The sequence below is a fragment of the Oncorhynchus nerka genome, linkage group LG22, assembly GCF_034236695.1.
Source record: "Oncorhynchus nerka isolate Pitt River linkage group LG22, Oner_Uvic_2.0, whole genome shotgun sequence".
In the NCBI taxonomy this organism is placed as follows: domain Eukaryota; kingdom Metazoa; phylum Chordata; class Actinopteri; order Salmoniformes; family Salmonidae; genus Oncorhynchus; species Oncorhynchus nerka.
Window position 1 is genome coordinate 103,033,621 of NC_088417.1, and position 22,306 is coordinate 103,055,926.

The 22,306-nt window shown below is 48.1% G+C and overlaps 1 protein-coding gene across 3 annotated transcripts in view; it reads left to right on the plus strand.

Moving 5' to 3' along the window:
* The window catches only part of ptbp3 (polypyrimidine tract binding protein 3), a 144,241-nt gene that overhangs the window by 107,650 nt on the left and 14,285 nt on the right, over nucleotides 1–22,306 (plus strand). For all 3 annotated transcript variants that reach the window (XM_065007680.1, XM_065007681.1, XM_065007682.1), the window contains 2 exons: nucleotides 4,923–5,097; nucleotides 16,350–16,418. In XM_065007680.1, coding sequence (XP_064863752.1) covers nucleotides 4,923–5,097; nucleotides 16,350–16,418 — 244 coding nt within the window. The remainder of the gene's footprint in view (nucleotides 1–4,922; nucleotides 5,098–16,349; nucleotides 16,419–22,306) is intronic.

Consider the following 22,306-nt stretch of genomic DNA (forward strand, 5'->3'; position numbering starts at 1 on the left):
ACACAGCCTACAAGACACTGATGCAGACCTTTGGAACATTACATTTAAAAAAAAAAGAATAAATCCATGTAATATAGCCTCCACCTTCACAATAAATCCATGTAATATAGCCTCCACCTTCACAATAAATCCATGTAATATAGTCTGCCTCCACCTTCACAGTAAATCCATGTAATATAACCTCCACCTTCACAATAAATCCATGTAATATAGCCTCCACCTTCACAATAAATCCATGTAATATAGTCTGCCTCCACCTTCACAATAAATCCATGTAATATAGCCTCCACCATCACAATAAATCCATGTAATATAGTCTACACCATCAGTACCAGTACTGGTACTTCCTGTATATAGCTCCACATTGATCTGGTACTCCCTGTATATAGCTCCACATTGATCTGGTACTCCCAGTATATAGCTCCACATTGATCTGGTACTGGTACTCCCTGTATATATCTCCACATTGATCTGGTACTCCCTGTATATAGCTCCACATTGATCTGGTACTCCCTGTATATAGCTCCACATTGTCCTGGTACTCCCTGTATATAGCTCCACATTGATTTGGTACTCCCTGTATATAGCTCCACATTGATCTGGTACTCCCAGTATATAGCTCCACATTGATCTGGTACTCCCTGTATATAGCTCCACATTGATCTGGTACTCCCAGTATATAGCTCCACATTGATCTGGTACTGGTACTCCCTGTATATAGCTCCACATTGATCTGGTACTCCCTGTATATAGCTCCACATTGATCTGGTACTCCCTGTATATAGCTCCACATTGATCTGTTACTTCCTGTATATAGCTCCACATTGATCTGGTACTCCCTGTATATAGCTCCACATTGATCTGGTACTTCCTGTATATAGCTCCACATTGATCTGGTACTCCCTGTATATAGCTCCACATTGATTTGGTACTCCCTGTATATAGCTCCACATTGATCTGGTACTCCCAGTATATAGCTCCACATTGATCTGGTACTCCCTGTATATAGCTCCACATTGATCTGGTACTTCCTGTATATAGCGCCACATTGATTTGGTACTGGTACTCCCTGTATATAGCTCCACATTGATCTGGTACTCCCTGTATATAGCTCCACATTGATCTGGTACTCCCTGTATATAGCTCCACATTGATCTGGTACTCCCTGTATATAGCTCCACATTGATCTGGTACTCCCTGTATATAGCTCCACATTGATTTGGTATGGGTACTCCCTGTATATAGCTCCACATTGATCTGGTACTTCCTGTATATAGCTCCACATTGATCTGGTACTCCCTGTATATAGTTGCACATTGATCTGGTACTTCCTGTATATAGCTCCACATTGATCTGGTACTTCCTGTTTATAGCTCCACATTGATCTGGTACTTCCTGTATGTAGTTGCACATTGATCTGGTACATCCTGTATATAGCTCCACATTGATCTGGTACTCCCTGTATATAGCTCCACATTGATCTGGTACTGGTACTCCCTGTATATAGCTCCACATTGATCTGGTACTTCCTGTATATAGCTCCACATTGATCTGGTACTCCCTGTATATAGCTCCACATTGATCTGGTACTCCCTGTATATAGCTCCACATTGATCTGGTACTCCCTGTATATAGCTCCACATTGATCTGGTACTTCCTGTATATAGCTCCACATTGATCTGGTACTTCCTGTATATTGCTCCACATTGATCTGGTACTCCCTGTATATAGCTCCATATTGATCTGGTACTTCCTGTATATAGCTCCACATTGATCTGGTACTTCCTGTATATAGCCCCACATTGATCTGGTACTTCCTGTATATAGCTCCACATTGATCTGGTACTTCCTGTTTATAGCTCCACATTGATCTGGTACTTCCTGTATATAGCTCCACATTGATCTGGTACTCCCTGTATATAGCTCCACATTGATCTGGTACTGGTACTCCCTGTATATAGATCCACATTGATCTGGTACTTCCTGTATATAGCTCCACATTGATCTGGTACTTCCTGTATATAGTTGCACATTGATCTGGTACTCCCTGTATATAGCTCCACATTGATCTGGTACTTCCTGTATATAGCTCCACATTGATCTGGTACTTCCTGTATATAGCTCCACATTGATCTGGTACTGGTACTCCCTGTATATAGCTCCACATTGATCTGGTACTTCCTGTATATAGCTCCACATTGATCTGGTACTCCCTGTATATAGCAGCTCATTGATCTGGTACTTCCTGTATATAGCTCCACATTGATCTGGTACTCCCTGTATATAGCAGCTCATTGATCTGGTACTTCCTGTGTATAGCAGCTCATTGATCTGGTACTTCCTGTATATAGCTCCATTCTTGTGTATTCTATTTTACTCCTAGTGTTACTATTTTATTCGTATTATTATTTGTATTCTGCATCGTTGGGAAGGGCTCGTAATCAAGCATTTCACGGTAAAGTCTACACCAGTTGTATTCAGCGCATGTGACAAATATAATATAATGTGATTTGATTTGGTTAAAAGTAGTGCAATTTGTAGGGAATGGGATGCCATTTGTTAATCAAACCTTGTCACTTTGAATCAGTAACCTAACCTAGCTTGATGTTCTATATTCTCTGAGTATATTCTCTATATTCTCTGAGTGGTACAGTAACTGCTCTACAGAGTAGCTTGTTGTTCTATATTCTCTGAGTGGTACAGTAACTGCTTTACGGAGGAGCTTGTTGTTTTATATCCTCTGAGTGGTACAGTAACTGCTAATCTACAGAGGAGCCTGTTGAGTGGTACAGTAACTGTAGTGACACATATTCTGTCATTACTTTAAAACACTGTGGTTTTCTGATGATGGGAGTAGTTTTTTCCTCTGCACTAGACTATAATGATGCACTTCATTCTTCACTGGGACCCTGTGTGAAGACATGTTTATGGTGGTCACCAAGAGAGATACTCAGACATGTTTATGGTGGTCACTCAGGGAGATACTCAGACATGTTTATGGTGGTCACTCAGAGAGATACTCAGACATGTTTAGGGTAGTCACTCAGAGAGATAGACATGTTTATGGTGGTCACCAAGAGAGATACTCAGACATGTTTATGGTGGTCACTCAGGGAGATACTCAGACATGTTTATGGTGGTCACTCAGAGAGATACTCAGACATGTTTAGGGTAGTCACTCAGAGATACTCAGACATGTTTAGGGTGGTCACTCAGAGAGATACTCAGACATGTTTATGGTGGTCACTCAGAGAGATACTCAGGCATGTTTATGGTGGTCACTCAGGGAGATACTCAGACATGTTTAGGGTGGTCACTCAGAGAGATAGACATGTTTATGGTGGTCACCAAGAGAGATACTCAGACATGTTTATGGTGGTCACTCAGGGAGATACTCAGACATGTTTATGGTGGTCACTCAGAGAGATACTCAGACATGTTTAGGGTAGTCACTCAGAGAGATAGACATGTTTATGGTGGTCACCAAGAGAGATACTCAGACATGTTTATGGTGGTCACTCAGGGAGATACTCAGACATGTTTATGGTGGTCACTCAGAGAGATACTCAGACATGTTTAGGGTAGTCACTCAGAGATACTCAGACATGTTTAGGGTGGTCACTCAGAGAGATACTCAGACATGTTTATGGTGGTCACTCAGAGAGATACTCAGGCATGTTTATGGTGGTCACTCAGGGAGATACTCAGACATGTTTAGGGTGGTCACTCAGAGAGATAGACATGTTTATGGTGGTCACCAAGAGAGATACTCAGACATGTTTATGGTGGTCACTCAGGGAGATACTCAGACATGTTTATGGTGGTCACCAAGAGAGATACTCAGACATGTTTATGGTGGTCACCAAGAGAGATACTCAGACATGTTTATGGTGGTCACTCAGGGAGATACTCAGACATGTTTATGGTGGTCACTCAGAGAGATACTCAGACATGTTTATGGTGGTCACTCAGAGTGATACTCAGACATGTTTATGGTGGTCACTCAGAGAGATACTCAGACATGTTTATGGTGGTCACTCAGAGAGATACTCAGACATGTTTATGGTGGTCACTCAGAGAGATACTCAGACATGTTTAGGGTAGTCACTCAGAGATACTCAGACATGTTTAGGGTGGTCACTCAGAGAGATACTCAGACATGTTTATGGTGGTCACTCAGAGAGATACTCAGGCATGTTTATGGTGGTCACTCAGAGAGATACTCAGACATGTTTAGGGTGGTCACTCAGAGAGATAGACATGTTTATGGTGGTCACTCTGAGAGATACTCAGACATGTTTATGGTGGTCACTCAGAGAGATACTCAGACATGTTTAGGGTGGTCACTCAGAGAGATACTCAGACATGTTTAGGGTAGTCACTCAGAGAGATACTCAGACATGTTTAGGGTGGTCACTCAGAGAGATACTCAGACATGTTTAGGGTGGTCACTCAGAGAGATACTCAGACATGTTTAGGGTGGTCACTCAGAGAGATACTCAGACAGGTTTAGGGTGGTCACTCAGAGAGATACTCAGACATGTTTAGGGTGGTCACTCAGAGATACTCAGACATGTTTATGGTGGTCACTCAGAGAGATACTCAGACAGGTTTAGGGTGGTCACTCAGAGAGATACTCAGACATGTTATGGTGGTCACTCTGAGAGATACTCAGACATGTTTATGGTGGTCACTCAGAGAGATACTCAGACATGTTTAGGGTGGTCACTCAGAGAGATACTCAGGCATGTTTATGGTTGTCACTCTGAGAGATACTCAGACATGTTTATGGTGGTCACTCAGAGAGATACTCAGGCATGTTTATGTGCCAATTATCCTGAAATGTACTATTTTGTATATATAATGAATGTCTGTCCAATCTATTTGTTGATCTAACACCCCCTCTCTTTCTCTCTCTCTAGACTTTAGATGGCCAGAACATCTATAACGCGTGCTGCACTCTGCGTGTGGAGTTCTCCAAGCTGACCAGCCTGAATGTGAAATACAACAACGACAAAAGCCGAGATTTCACCCGCCTGGATCTTCCCTCTGGAGATGGACAACCTACCATGGACCCTGCCTTGACTGCCGCCTTCGGTGAGACCAACGACGCTTATTACTTAGACCAGGAAGAGTTAGCATTTCAACACTTAGCATTTCAACACTTAGTATTTCAACACTTAGCATTTCCGATCGGAAAACACTTCACAGTTAGCCACAATTCAAACAGTCCCCTCCACATCCTGTCTGCCCCCTTCACTTCCTGTCTGCCCCTTCCACGTCCTCTCTTTCCCCCCTACTTCCTGTCTGCCCCCTCCACTTCCTGTCTGTCCCCTCCACATCCTGTCTGTTCCCTCCACTTCCTGTCTGTCCCTTACAATAAATTCATAGAAGTAGAAGAAGAAATGGACTACTTTAAAATGGAGAAAGCCTTCAATGGATCTGACCGTGCGGTCACAGAAACCAATATGGCAAAGATGCAACGAAGAGCCCTCTATCGACCTCTATGGTCTGTCCCCTCCACTTCCTGTCTGTCCCCTCCACATCCTGTCTGTCCCCTCCACATCCTGTCTGTTCCCTCCACTTCCTGCCTGTTTCTCACCTCTGGCTCATTCACAACCCACCCAATAAGTGGTCATCAACATACAAACCGCTCTAATCTGAACGTTACTTGTGCCACTGTGATGTCAGTGAATGAATGATGGTTGTGTTTTTTTTTAATCAATTTGTGTTGACTAAATTCAGATAAGCTTGTCCCTTAGGTAATGTAGTGGGGTAAAATGTATCATATATGATATTATATATACCTCACATGTGACCTGCCTATTAAAAATGTTTATCCGACTTCATTTAACATTATTGTAAAACCAATCAATTATTATACGTTTAGCTGACTAAGCCTATATCAAATAACGTATTATTTAATAACTTTATAACATAAATGATTTCATTACAAATCAAATCAAATGTTATTTGTCACATACACGTGTTTAGCAGCTGTTATTGGTCACATACACGTGTTTAGCAGCTGTTATTGGTCACATACACGTGTTTAGCAGCTGTTATTGGTCACATACACATGTTTAGCAGCTGTTATTGGTCACATACACATGTTTAGCAGCTGTTATTGGTCACATACACATGTTTAGCAGCTGTTATTGCGGATGTAGTGAAATGCTTGTGTTTCTAGCTCCAACAGTGCAGTAATATCTAAAAATTAATATCTAACAATTAATATATCGAACCATTTCACAACAATTCACACCAATACACACAAATCTAAGGTAAAGGAATGGAATTAAGAAAACGTAAATATATGTGAGAGCAATGTCGGAGCGGCATAGACTACTACTACTACTACTACTACTACTATTACTACTACTACTACTACTATACAATATAATAGACTACTACTACTACTACTATACAATAGAATAGACTACTACTACTACTACTATACAATAGAATAGACTACTACTACTACTACTATACAATAGAATAGACTACTACTACTACTACTATACAATAGAATAGACTACTACTACATAGACTACTACTACTACTACTATACAATAGAATAGACTACTACTACTACTACTATACAATAGAATAGACTACTACTACTACTACTATACAATAGTGTAAAATAGTATAAAATACAGTATATACATATGAGTAATGCAAAATACGTCAACATTATTAACCTCTACAGGATCGGCATGAGGTTGTAAGTAACAAGAACATTTCCCAGGACATAGACATATCTGATATGGGCAGAAAGCTGACATTCATTGTTAATCTAACTGCACTGTCCAATTTACAGTAGCTATTACAGTGAAAGAATACCATGCTATTGTTTGAGGAGAGTGAGCAGCTGTGAACTTTAAAATGTATTAATAAACCAATAAGGCACAGGGTGGCAGGTAGCCTAGTGGTTAGAGTGTAGAGGTGGCAGGGTAGCCTAGTGGTTAGAGTGTAGAGGTGGCAGGGTAGCCTAGTGGTTAGAGTGTAGAGGAGGCAGGTAGCCTAGTGGTTAGAGTGTAGAGGAGGCAGGGTAGCCTAGTGGTTAGAGTGTAGAGGTGGCAGGGTAGCCTAGTGGTTAGAGTGTAGAGGTGGCAGGGTAGCCTAGTGGTTAGAGTGTAGAGGAGGCAGGTAGCCTAGTGGTTAGTGTTGGGCCAGTAACTGAAAGGTTGCTAGATTGAATCCTGCGAGCTGACAAGGGAAAATTCTGTTGTTCTGCCCCTGAACAAGGCAGTTAACCCACTGTTTCTAGGCCGTCATTGTAAATAAGAATTTGTTTTTAACTGACTTGCATGGTTAATAAAATAAGAGGCATATTTGTATGTTGTATCAAGGCTTGATACAACATTTTGATCAGAAATGAATCAGTCTAAAACTTTGCACAAACTCTGCTGCCATCTAGTGACTAAATTGCGCCTAACTTGGAATAGTACGTTATGGCCTTTCTCTTGCATTTCAAAGACGATGGGGGGGGGGGGGGGGGTGTATTATCTTTTACCAGATCTGATGTGTTATATACTCCTACATAGGAGTAGAAGCGCTGTTGTACCTTCTTCACCACACTGTCTGTGTGGGTGGAACCATTTCAGATCGTCAGTAATGTGTTCGCCGATGAACTTGAAGCTTTCCATCTTCTCCACTGCTGTTCCCGTCGATGTGGATAGAGGCGTGTTCCCTCTGCTGTCTCCTGAAGTCCACGATCAGCACCTTCCCCACTGCTGTTCCCGTCGATGTGGATAGAGGGCGTGTTCCCTCTGCTGTCTCCTGAAGTCCATGATCAGCACCTTCTCCACTGCTGTTCCCGTCGATGTGGATAGAGGGCGTGTTCTCTCTGCTGTCTCCTGAAGTCCATGATCAGCTCCTATGTTTTGTTGACATTGGATGAGAGGTTATTTTCCTGGCACCACACTCCCAGGGCCCTCACCTCCCCCCTGTAGGCCGTCTCGTCGTTGTTGGTAATCAAGCCTACTGCTGTTGTGTCATCTGCTAACTTGATGATTGGCCACACAGTCGTGGGTGAACAGGGAGTACAGGAGGGGGCTGAGCACTCACCCTTTTGAGGCCCCCGTGTTCAGGATCAGTGAAGTGGAGGGGTTGTTTCCTACCTTCACCACCTGGGGGCGGCCCGTCAGGAAGCCCGTCAGGAAGTCCAGGACCCGGTTGCATAGGGTGGGGTTCAGACCTAGGGCTTAATGATGAGTTTGGAGGGTACTATGGTGTTGAATGCTGAGTTATAGTCAATGAACAGCATTCTTACATAGGTATTCCTCTTGTTCAGATGGGACAGGGCAGTGTGATGGTGATTGCATCGTCTGTGGATCTATTTGGACGGTAATGTAGGTAAGCAAATTGAAGTGGGTCTTGGGTGTCAGGTAGGGTGGAGGTGATATGATCCTTGACTAGTCTCTCAAAGCACTTCATGATGACCTTAAGTGAGTGCTACGTGGCGATAGTAATTTAGTTCAGTTACCTTTGCTTTCTTGGGTACAGGAACAATGGTGGACATCTTGAAGCATGTGGGGACAGCAGACTGGGATAGGGAGAGATTGAATATGTCTGTAAACACTCTAGCCTGGTGGTCTGCACATGCTCTGAGGACGCGGCTAGGGAGCCTTGCGAGGGTTAACACACTTAAATACCTTAGTTACGTCGGCCACGGAGAAGGAGGGCCCACAGTCCTTGGGAGCGGGCCGCGTCGGTGGCACTGTGTTATCCTAAAAGCGGGGGAAGAAGGTGTTTAGCTTGTCTGGAAGCAAGACGTCAGTGTCCGTGACGTGGCCGGTTTTCTTTTTGTAATCCGTGATTGTCTGTAGACTTATTTTCCACCATAATTTGCAAATAAATTCATGAAAAATGCTACAATGTGATTTTCTGGATTTTTTTTTCTCATTTTGTCTGTCATAGTTGAAGTGTACCTATGATGAAAATTACAGGCCTCCCTCATCTTTTTAAGTGGGAGAACTTGCACAATTGGTGGCTGACTAAATACTTTTTTGCCCCACTGTACATACTTGGAAGCGGTGGGTGGTGTGCGCGTGCCTCATGAGTCGGACTAGAAGTCCACTCTGAATTTCTGTGCTAATAATGTAACAGCTATTGCCTAGGAGCTAGAAGCACGGCTGTCCTATCTGTCGGCGCCATCTTGGTGTTTTCCCATATCCGTTCTCATACTCGTTTTGTCAAGACTACTTGTCACACCCGTAAACATCTTTAGCAGTAGTCAATCTGCTTATGCTGAAAAACCTTGTTAGTGCATAACGTCAAATTAACTTTTTTTGGCTCCAGACAAAAGCTAATATTTAATTTAAAATCATTTTTTTTGTGAATAGGTGTTTGGTTAAAACTGCACTAAATAGCAAATAGAGCACAGGTTGAACCCTTATCACACCTACCTCTCTGCTGTCACAAAACCGGTTGGTTCTGTAGTGTAACAAGAGAAGAGACCCTGCGTCCCAAATTGCATCGTATGCCCAATATAGTGCACTATTTAGGGAATAGGGTCCCATTTGGGAGGAAGGAATGCTTGTAGGGATTGAGCTTGCGAACATTCCTCTTCTTTAATGAACTGTAAACCTTCCAACATTGAATTTCCTGTATTGGTAGCCCCAGCAACAACCCCCCCCCCACAATGGGGAAATTGAAAAGCAGTGTCCCCTTCTTTGTGAGAAACGTGTATCTACTGTTTGTAGGGTCCAATTCACACACTTAACAAGACAACATCCCCGGGTATCCCTACTAGCCTCTGATCTGGAGGACTCACTAAACAGAGAACATCCCTGGTCATCCCTACTAGCCTCTGATCTGGAGGACTCACTAAACAGAGAACACCCCTGGTCATCCCTACTGCCTCTGATCTGGAGGACTCACTAAACAGAGAACATCCCTGGTCATCCCTACTGCCTCTGATCTGGAGGACTCACTAAACAGAGAACATCCCTGGTCATCCCTACTGCCTCTGATCTGGAGGACTCACTAAACAGAGAACATCCCTGGTCATCCCTACTGCCTCTGATCTGGAGGACTCACTAAACAGAGAACATCCCTGGTCATCCCTACGGCCTCTGATCTGGAGGACTCACTAAACAGAGAACATCCCTGGTCATCCCTACTGCCTCTGATCTGGAGGACTCACTAAACAGAGAACATCCCTGGTCATCCCTACGGCCTCTGATATGGAGGATTCACTAAACAGAGAACATCCCTGGTCATCCCTACTGCCTCTGATCTGGAGGACTCACTAAACAGAGAACATCCCTGGTCATCCCTACGGCCTCTGATCTGGAGGACTCACTAAACAGAGAACATCCCTGGTCATCCCTACTGCCTCTGATCTGGAGGACTCACTAAACAGAGAACATCCCTGGTCATCCCTACTGCCTCTGATCTGGAGGACTCACTAAACAGAGAACATCCCTGGTCATCCCTACTGCCTCTGATCTGGAGGACTCACTAAACAGAGAACATCCTGGTCATCCCTACTGCCTCTGATCTGGAGGACTCACTAAACAGAGAACATCCCTGGTCATCCCTACTGCCTCTGATCTGGAGGACTCACTAAACAGAGAACATCCCTGGTCATCCCTACTGCCTCTGATCTGGAGGACTCACTAAACAGAGAACATCCTGGTCATCCCTACTAGCCTCTGATCTGGAGGACTCACTAAACAGAGAACATCCCTGGTCATCCCTACTGCCTCTGATCTGGAGGACTCACTAAACAGAGAACATCCCTGGTCATCCCTACGGCCTCTGATCTGGAGGACTCACTAAACAGAGAACATCCCTGGTCATCCCTACTGCCTCTGATCTGGAGGACTCACTAAACAGAGAACATCCCTGGTCATCCCTACGGCCTCTGATCTGGAGGATTCACTAAACAGAGAACATCCCTGGTCATCCCTACTGCCTCTGATCTGGAGGACTCACTAAACAGAGAACATCCCTGGTCATCCCTACTGTCTCTGATCTGGAGGACTCACTAAACAGAGAACATCCCTGGTCATCCCTACTGCCTCTGATCTGGAGGACTCACTAAACAGAGAACATCCCTGGTCATCCCTACTGCCTCTGATCTGGAGGACTCACTAAACAGAGAACATCCCTGGTCATCCCTACTGTCTCTGATCTGGAGGACTCACTAAACAGAGAACATCCCTGGTCATCCCTACTGCCTCTGATCTGGAGGACTCACTAAACAGAGAACATCCCTGGTCATCCCTACTGCCTCTGATCTGGAGGACTCACTAAACAGAGAACATCCCTGGTCATCCCTACTGCCTCTGATCTGGAGGACTCACTAAACAGAGAACATCCCTGGTCATCCCTACTGCCTCTGATCTGGAGGACTCACTAAACAGAGAACATCCCTGGTCATCCCTACTAGCCTCTGATCTGGAGGACTCACTAAACAGAGAACATCCCTGGTCATCCCTACTGCCTCTGATCTGAAGGACTCACTAAACAGAGAACATCCCTGGTCATCCCTACTAGCCTCTGATCTGGAGGACTCACTAAACAGAGAACATCCCTGGTCATCCCTACTGCCTCTGATCTGGAGGACTCACTAAACAGAGAACATCCCTGGTCATCCCTACGGTCTCTGATCTGGAGGACTCACTAAACAGAGAACATCCCTGGTCATCCCTACTGTCTCTGATCTGGAGGACTCACTAAACAGAGAACATCCCTGGTCATCCCTACTGCCTCTGATCTGGAGGACTCACTAAACAGAGAACATCCCTGCTCATCCCTACTGCCTCTGATCTGGAGGACTCACTAAACAGAGAACATCCCTGCTCATCCCTACTGCCTCTGATCTGGAGGACTCACTAAACAGAGAACATCCCTGGTCATCCCTACTGCCTCTGATCTGGAGGACTCACTAAACAGAGAACATCCCTGGTCATCCCTACTGCCTCTGATCTGGAGGACTCACTAAACAGAGAACATCCCTGGTCATCCCTACTAGCCTCTGATCTGGAGGACTCACTAAACAGAGAACATCCCTGGTCATCCCTACTGCCTCTGATCTGGTGGACTCACTAAACAGAGAACATCCCTGGTCATCCCCTACTGCCTCTGATCTGGAGGACTCACTAAACAGAGAACATCCCTGGTCATCCCTACTGCCTCTGATCTGGAGGACTCACTAAACAGAGAACATCCCTGGTCATCTACTGCCTCTGATCTGGAGGACTCACTAAACAGAGAACATCCCTGGTCATCCCTCCTGCCTCTGATCTGGAGGACTCACTAAACAGAGAACATCCCTGGTCATCCCTACTGCCTCTGATCTGGAGGACTCACTAAACAGAGAACATCCCTGATCATCCCTACTGTCTCTGATCTGGAGGACTCACTAAACAGAGAACATCCCTGGTCATCCCTCCTGCCTCTGATCTGGAGGACTCACTAAACAGAGAACATCCCTGGTCATCCCTCCTGCCTCTGATCTGGAGGACTCACTAAACAGAGAACATCCCTGGTCATCCCTACTGCCTCTGATCTGGAGGACTCACTAACCAGAGAACATCCCCGGGTATCCCTACTGCCTCTGATCTGGAGGACTCACTAAACAGAGAACATCCCTGGTCATCCCTACTGCCACTGATCTGGAGGACTCACTAAACAGAGAACATCCCTGGTCATCCCTACTGCCACTGATCTGGAGGACTCACTAAACAGAGAACATCCCTGGTCATCCCTACTGCCTCTGATCTGGAGGACTCACTAAACAGAGAACATCCTGGTCATCCCTACGGCCTCTGATCTGGAGGACTCACTAAACAGAGAACATCCTGGTCATCCCTACTGCCTCTGATCTGGAGGACTCACTAAACAGAGAACATCCCTGGTCATCCCTACTAGCCTCTGATCTGGAGGACTCACTAAACAGAGAACATCCCTGGTCATCCCTACTGCCTCTGATCTGGAGGACTCACTAACCAGAGAACATCCCTGGTCATCCCTACTGCCTCTGATCTGGAGGACTCACTAAACAGAGAACATCCCTGGTCATCTCTACTGCCTCTGATCTGGAGGACTCACTAAACAGAGAACATCCCTGGTCATCTACTGCCTCTGATCTGGAGGACTCACTAAACAGAGAACATCCCTGGTCATCCCTACTGCCTCTGATCTGGAGGACTCACTAAACAGAGAACATCCCTGGTCATCCCTACTGTCTCTGATCTGGAAGACTCACTAAACAGAGAACATCCCTGGTCATCCCTACTGCCTCTGATCTGGAGGACTCACTAAACAGAGAACATCCCTGGTCATCCCTACTGTCTCTGATCTGGAGGACTCACTAAACAGAGAACATCCCTGGTCATCCCTACTGCCTCTGATCTGGAGGACTCACTAAACAGAGAACATCCCTGGTCATCCCTACTGCCTCTGATCTGGAGGACTCACTAAACAGAGAACATCCCTGGTCATCCCTACTGCCTCTGATCTGGAGGACTCACTAAACAGAGAACATCCCTGGTCATCCCTACTGCCTCTGATCTGGAGGACTCACTAAACAGAGAACATCCCTGGTCATCCCTACTGCCTCTGATCTGGAGGACTCACTAAACAGAGAACATCCCTGGTCATCCCTACTGCCTCTGATCTGGAGGACTCACTAAACAGAGAACATCCCTGGTCATCCCTACTGCCTCTGATCTGGAGGACTCACTAAACAGAGAACATCCCTGGTCATCCCTACTGCCTCTGATCTGGAGGACTCACTAAACAGAGAACATCCCTGGTCATCCCTACTGCCTCTGATCTGGAGGACTCACTAAACAGAGAACATCCCTGGTCATCCCTACTGCCTCTGATCTGGAGGACTCACTAAACAGAGAACATCCCTGGTCATCCCTACTAGCCTCTGATCTGGAGGACTCACTAAACAGAGAACATCCCTGGTCATCCCTACTGCCTCTGATCTGAAGGACTCACTAAACAGAGAACATCCCTGGTCATCCCTACTAGCCTCTGATCTGGAGGACTCACTAAACAGAGAACATCCCTGGTCATCCCTACTGCCTCTGATCTGGAGGACTCACTAAACAGAGAACATCCCTGGTCATCCCTACGGTCTCTGATCTGGAGGACTCACTAAACAGAGAACATCCCTGGTCATCCCTACTGTCTCTGATCTGGAGGACTCACTAAACAGAGAACATCCCTGGTCATCCCTACTGCCTCTGATCTGGAGAACTCACTAAACAGAGAACATCCCTGGTCATCCCTACTAGCCTCTGATCTGGAGGACTCACTAAACAGAGAACATCCCTGGTCATCCCTACTGCCTCTGATCTGGAAGACTCACTAAACAGAGAACATCCCTGGTCATCTACTGCCTCTGATCTGGAGGACTCACTAAACAGAGAACATCCCTGGTCATCCCTACTGCCTCTGATCTGGAGGACTCACTAAACAGAGAACATCCCTGGTCATCCCTACTGCCTCTGATCTGGAGGACTCACTAAACAGAGAACATCCCTGGTCATCCCTACTAGCCTCTGATCTGGAGGACTCACTAAACAGAGAACATCCCTGGTCATCCCTACTGCCTCTGATCTGGAGGACTCACTAAACAGAGAACATCCCTGGTCATCCCTACGGCCTCTGATCTGGAGGACTCACTAAACAGAGAACATCCCTGGTCATCCCTACTGCCTCTGATCTGGAGGACTCACTAAACAGAGAACATCCCTGGTCATCCCTACGGCCTCTGATCTGGAGGATTCACTAAACAGAGAACATCCCTGGTCATCCCTACTGCCTCTGATCTGGAGGACTCACTAAACAGAGAACATCCCTGGTCATCTACTGCCTCTGATCTGGAGGACTCACTAAACAGAGAACATCCCTGGTCATCCCTACTGCCTCTGATCTGGAGGACTCACTAAACAGAGAACATCCCTGGTCATCCCTACTGCCTCTGATCTGGAGGACTCACTAAACAGAGAACATCCCTGGTCATCCCTACTGCCTCTGATCTGGAGGACTCACTAAACAGAGAACATCCCTGGTCATCTACTGCCTCTGATCTGGAGGACTCACTAAACAGAGAACATCCCTGGTCATCCCTACTGCCTCTGATCTGGAGGACTCACTAAACAGAGAACATCCCTGGTCATCCCTACTGCCTCTGATCTGGAGGACTCACTAAACAGAGAACATCCCTGGTCATCCCTACTAGCCTCTGATCTGGAGGACTCACTAAACAGAGAACATCCCTGGTCATCCCTACTGCCTCTGATCTGGAGGACTCACTAAACAGAGAACATCCCTGGTCATCCCTACGGCCTCTGATCTGGAGGACTCACTAAACAGAGAACATCCCTGGTCATCCCTACTGCCTCTGATCTGGAGGACTCACTAAACAGAGAACATCCCTGGTCATCCCTACGGCCTCTGATCTGGAGGATTCACTAAACAGAGAACATCCCTGGTCATCCCTACTGCCTCTGATCTGGAGGACTCACTAAACAGAGAACATCCCTGGTCATCCCTACTGCCTCTGATCTGGAGGACTCACTAAACAGAGAACATCCCTGGTCATCCCTACTGCCTCTGATCTGGAGGACTCACTAAACAGAGAACATCCCTGGTCATCCCTACTGCCTCTGATCTGGAGGACTCACTAAACAGAGAACATCCCTGGTCATCCCTACTGCCTCTGATCTGGAGGACTCACTAAACAGAGAACATCCCTGTTCATCCCTACTGCCTCTGATCTGGAGGACTCACTAAACAGAGAACATCCCTGGTCATCCCTACTGCCTCTGATCTGGAGGACTCACTAAACACACATGCGTCATTTATGTCGTGTTGGAGTCTGTCCCTGGTTGTCCCTGGCTATGTCCCTGGTTGTCCCTGGCTGTCCCTGGCTATGTCCCTGGCTGTCCCTGGTTGTCCCTGGCTATGTCCCTGGCTATGTCCCTGGTTGTCCCTGGCTGTCCCTGGCTATGTCCCTGGTTGTCCCTGGCTGTCCCTGGCTATCTGTAAATTGGTGCCATCTGGTTTGCTTAATATAAGGAATTTGAAATTATTTATATTTTCGACTTTGACTTTTGATACTTCAGTATATTTAAAACCCAATACTTTTAGACTTTTACTCAAGTAGTATTTTACTGGGTGACTTTCACTTTTGATTGAGTTATTTTCTATTAAGGTATCTTTACTTTTACTCAAGTATGACCATTGGATACTTTTCCCACCAATGCTGCTTTGTCTGGCCTTTGGGATCTTGGGAAAGTTAAGCACTTTGTGACAATTGCTGAGGTAAAAAGGGCTTTATATTTTATACATTTGATTTATTGTGTTTCCAGGTGCCCCAGGTATCATCTCTTCGCCTTACGCTGCAGGTTTTGGCCCCGCTATCGGGTTCCCCCAAGCAGGTAGGTACCACCACACTATCACCCTCCTCCTGCCCCATACCCCCTATATAGGTAGGTATCACCCTCCTCTAGCACCATACCCCCTATATAGGTAGGTATCACCCTCCTCCTGCCCCATACCCCCTATATAGGTAGGTACACCCTCCTCCTGCCCCATACCGCCTATATAGGTAGGTACACCCTCCTCCTGCCCCATACCCCCTATATAGGTAGGTATCACCCTCATCTAGCCCCATACCCCCTATATAGGTAGGTACCACCCTCCTCCTGCCCCATACCCCCTATATAGGTAGGTATCACCCTCCTCCTGCCCCATACCCCTATATAGGTAGGTATCACCCTCCTCTAGCCCCATACCCCCTATAGGTAGGTATCACCCTCCTCCTGCCCCATACCCCTATATAGGTAGGTACCACCCTCCTCCTGCCCCATACCCCCTATATAGGTAGGTATCACCCTCCTCCTGCCCCATACCCCCTATATAGGAAGGTATCACCCTCCTCCTGCCCCATACCCCTATATAGGTAGGTATCACCCTCCTCCTGCCCCATACCGCCTATAGGTAGGTATCACCCTCCTCCTGCCCCATACCACCTATATAGGTAGGTATCACCCTCCTCCAGCCCCATACCCCCTATATGGGTAGGTATCACCCTCCTCCTGCCCCATACCCCTATATAGGTAGGTATCACCCTCCTCCAGCCTCCTCCTGCCCCATACCCCTATATAGGTAGGTACCACCCCACTATCACCCTCTTCCAGCCCCATACCCCCTATATAGGTAGGTACTATCATAGACAATACAATCACTATAACATTGTTAGCCCCTCAGACCACGGCAGTCCCATTGACTTGACTGGGGAATCATCCTCAGACCACGGCAGCCCCATTGACTTGACTGGGGAATCATCCTCAGACCACGGCAGCCCCATTGACTTGACTGGGGCATCATCCTCAGACCACCAGCCCCATTAACTTGACTGGGGAATCATCCTCAGACCACCAGCCCCATTGACTTGACTGGGGAATCATCCTCAGACCACCAGCCCCATTGACTTGACTGGGGAATCATCATCAGACCACCAGCCCCATTGACTTGACTGGGGAATCATCCTCAGACCACCAGCCCCATTGACTTGACTGGGGAATCATCCTCAGACCACCAGCCCCATTGACTTGACTGGGGCATCATCCTCAGACCACCAGCCCCATTGACTTGACTGGGGCATCATCCTCAGACCACGGCAGCCCCATTGACTTGACTGGGGAATCATCCTCAGACCACCAGCCCCATTGACTTGACTGTGGAATCATCCTCAGACCACGGCAGCCCCATTGACTTGACTGGGGAATCATCCTCAGACCACCAGCCCCATTGACTTGACTGGGGAATCATCCTCAGACCACGGCAGCCCCATTGACTTGACTGGGGAATCATCCTCAGACCACCAGCCCCATTAACTTGACTGGGGAATCATCCTCAGACCACGGCAGCCCCATTGACTTGACTGGGGAATCATCCTCAGACCACCAGCCCCATTGACTTGACTGGGGAATCATCCTCAGACCACCAGCCCCATTGACTTGACTGGGGAATCATCCTCAGACCACGGCAGCCCCATTGACTTGACTGGGGAATCATCCTCAGACCACCAGCCCCATTGACTTGACTGGGGAATCATCCTCAGACCACCAGCCCCATTGACTTGACTGGGGAATCATCCTCAGACCACCAGCCCCATTAACTTGACTGGGGAATCATCCTCAGACCACCAGCCCCATTGACTTGACTGGGGAATCATCCTCAGACCACCAGCCCCATTGACTTGACTGGGGAATCATCCTCAGACCACCAGCCCCATTAACTTGACTGGGGAATCATCCTCAGACCACCAGCCCCATTGACTTGACTGGGGAATCATCCTCAGACCACGGCAGCCCCATTGACTTGACTGGGGAATCATCCTCAGACCACGGCAGCCGCATTGACTTGACTGGGGAATCATCCTCAGACCACGGCAGCCCCATCGACTTGACTGGGGAATCATCCTCAGACCACGGCAGCCCCATTGACTTGACTGGGGAATCATCCTCAGACCACGGCAGCCCCATTGACTTGACTGGAGAATCATCCTCAGACCACCAGCCCCATTGACTTGACTGGGGAATCATCCTCAGACCACGGCAGCCCCATTGACTTGACTGGTGAATCATCCTCAGACCAACAGCCCCATTGACTTGACTGGTGAATCATCCTCAGACCACCAGCCCCATTGACTTGACTGGGGAATCATCCTCAGACCACCAGCCCCATTGACTTGACTGGGGAATCATCCTCAGACCACCAGCCCCATTGACTTGACTGGGGAATCATCCTCAGACCACGGCAGCCCCATTGACTTGACTGGGGAATCATCCTCAGACCACGGCAGCCCCATTGACTTGACTGGTGAATCATCCTCAGACCACCAGCCCCATTGACTTGACTGGGGAATCATCCTCAGACCACGGCAGCCCCATTGACTTGACTGGTGAATCATCCTCAGACCACCAGCCCCATTGACTTGACTGGTGAATCATCCTCAGACCACCAGCCCCATTGACTTGACTGGGGAATCATCCTCAGACCACCAGCCCCATTGACTTGACTGGTGAATCATCCTCAGACCACCAGCCCCATTGACTTGACTGGTGAATCATCCTCAGACCACCAGCCCCATTGACTTGACTGGGGAATCATCCACAGACCACCAGCCCCATTGACTTGACTGGGGAATCATCCTCAGACCACCAGCCCCATTGACTTGACTGGGGAATCATCCTCAGACCACCAGCCCCATTGACTTGACTGGGGAATCATCCTCAGACCACGGCAGCCCCATTGACTTGACTGGTGAATCATCCTCAGACCACCAGCCCCATTGACTTGACTGGGGAATCATCCTCAGACCACCAGCCCCATTGACTTGACTGGGGAATCATCCTCAGACCACCAGCCCCATTGACTTGACTGGGGAATCATCCTCAGACCACCAGCCCCATTGACTTGACTGGTGAATCATCCTCAGACCACCAGCCCCATTGACTTGACTGGTGAATCATCCTCAGACCACCAGCCCCATTGACTTGACTGGGGAATCATCCTCAGACCACCAGCCCCATTGACTTGACTGGGGAATCATCCTCAGACCACCAGCCCCATTGACTTGACTGGGGAATCATCCTCAGACCACGGCAGCCCCATTGACTTGACTGGTGAATCATCCTCAGACCACCAGCCCCATTGACTTGACTGGTGAATCATCCTCAGACCACCAGCCCCATTGACTTGACTGGTGAATCATCCTCAGACCACCAGCCCCATTGACTTGACTGGGGAATCATCCTCAGACCACGGCAGCCCCATTGACTTGACTGGTGAATCATCCTCAGACCACCAGCCCCATTGACTTGACTGGGGAATCATCCTCAGACCACCAGCCCCATTGACTTGACTGGGGAATCATCCTCAGACCACCAGCCCCATTGACTTGACTGGGGAATCATCCTCAGACCACCAGCCCCATTGACTTGACTGGTGAATCATCCTCAGACCACCAGCCCCATTGACTTGACTGGTGAATCATCCTCAGACCACCAGCCCCATTGACTTGACTGGGGAATCATCCTCAGACCACCAGCCCCATTGACTTGACTGGGGAATCATCCTCAGACCACCAGCCCCATTGACTTGACTGGGGAATCATCCTCAGACCACGGCAGCCCCATTGACTTGACTGGTGAATCATCCTCAGACCACCAGCCCCATTGACTTGACTGGTGAATCATCCTCAGACCACCAGCCCCATTGACTTGACTGGTGAATCATCCTCAGACCACCAGCCCCATTGACTTGACTGGTGAATCATCCTCAGACCACCAGCCCCATTGACTTGACTGGTGAATCATCCTCAGACCACCAGCCCCATTGACTTGACTGGGGAATCATCCTCAGACCACGGCAGCCCCATTGACTTGACTGGGGAATCATCCTCAGACCACCAGCCCCATTGACTTGACTGGGGAATCATCCTCAGACCACGGCAGCCCCATTGACTTGACTGGTGAATCATCCTCAGACCACCAGCCCCATTGACTTGACTGGGGAATCATCCTCAGACCACCAGCCCCATTGACTTGACTGGTGAATCATCCTCAGACCACCAGCCCCATTGACTTGACTGGGGAATCATCCTCAGACCACCAGCCCCATTGACTTGACTTGTGAATCATCCTCAGACCACCAGCCCCATTGACTTGACTGGTGAATCATCCTCAGACCACGGCAGCCCCATTGACTTGACTGGTGAATCATCCTCAGACCACCAGCCCCATTGACTTGACTGGTGAATCATCCTCAGACCACCAGCCCCATTGACTTGACTGGGGAATCATCCTCAGACCACCAGCCCCATTGACTTGACTGGGGAATCATCCTCAGACCACCAGCCCCATTGACTTGACTGGGGAATCATCCTCAGACCACCAGCCCCATTGACTTGACTGGGGAATCATCCTCAGACCACCAGCCCCATTGACTTGACTGGGGAATCATCCTCAGACCACGGCAGCCCCATTGACTTGACTGGTGAATCATCCTCAGACCACCAGCCCCATTGACTTGACTGGGGAATCATCCTCAGACCACGGCAGCCCCATTGACTTGACTGGGGAATCATCCTCAGACCACCAGCCCCATTGACTTGACTGGGGAATCATCCTCAGACCACCAGCCCCATTGACTTGACTGGGGAATCATCCTCAGACCACGGCAGCCCCATTGACTTGACTGGGGAATCATCCTCAGACCACGGCAGCCGCATTGACTTGACTGGGGAATCATCCTCAGACCACGGCAGCCCCATCGACTTGACTGGGGAATCATCCTCAGACCACGGCAGCCCCATTGACTTGACTGGTGAATCATCCTCAGACCACCAGCCCCATTGACTTGACTGGGGAATCATCCTCAGACCACGGCAGCCCCATTGACTTGACTGGGGAATCATCCTCAGACCACCAGCCCCATTGACTTGACTGGGGAATCATCCTCAGACCACCAGCCCCATTGACTTGACTGGGGAATCATCCTCAGACCACGGCAGCCCCATTGACTTGACTGGGGAATCATCCTCAGACCACGGCAGCCGCATTGACTTGACTGGGGAATCATCCTCAGACCACGGCAGCCCCATCGACTTGACTGGGGAATCATCCTCAGACCACGGCAGCCCCATTGACTTGACTGGGGAATCATCCTCAGACCACGGCAGCCCCATTGACTTGACTGGAGAATCATCCTCAGACCACCAGCCCCATTGACTTGACTGGGGAATCATCCTCAGACCACGGCAGCCCCATTGACTTGACTGGTGAATCATCCTCAGACCAACAGCCCCATTGACTTGACTGGGGAATCATCCTCAGACCACCAGCCCCATTGACTTGACTGGGGAATCATCCTCAGACCACCAGCCCCATTGACTTGACTGGGGAATCATCCTCAGACCACCAGCCCCATTGACTTGACTGGGGAATCATCCTCAGACCACGGCAGCCCCATTGACTTGACTGGGGAATCATCCTCAGACCACGGCAGCCCCATTGACTTGACTGGTGAATCATCCTCAGACCACCAGCCCCATTGACTTGACTGGGGAATCATCCTCAGACCACGGCAGCCCCATTGACTTGACTGGTGAATCATCCTCAGACCACCAGCCCCATTGACTTGACTGGTGAATCATCCTCAGACCACGGCAGCCCCATTGACTTGACTGGTGAATCATCCTCAGACCACCAGCCCCATTGACTTGACTGGTGAATCATCCTCAGACCACCAGCCCCAT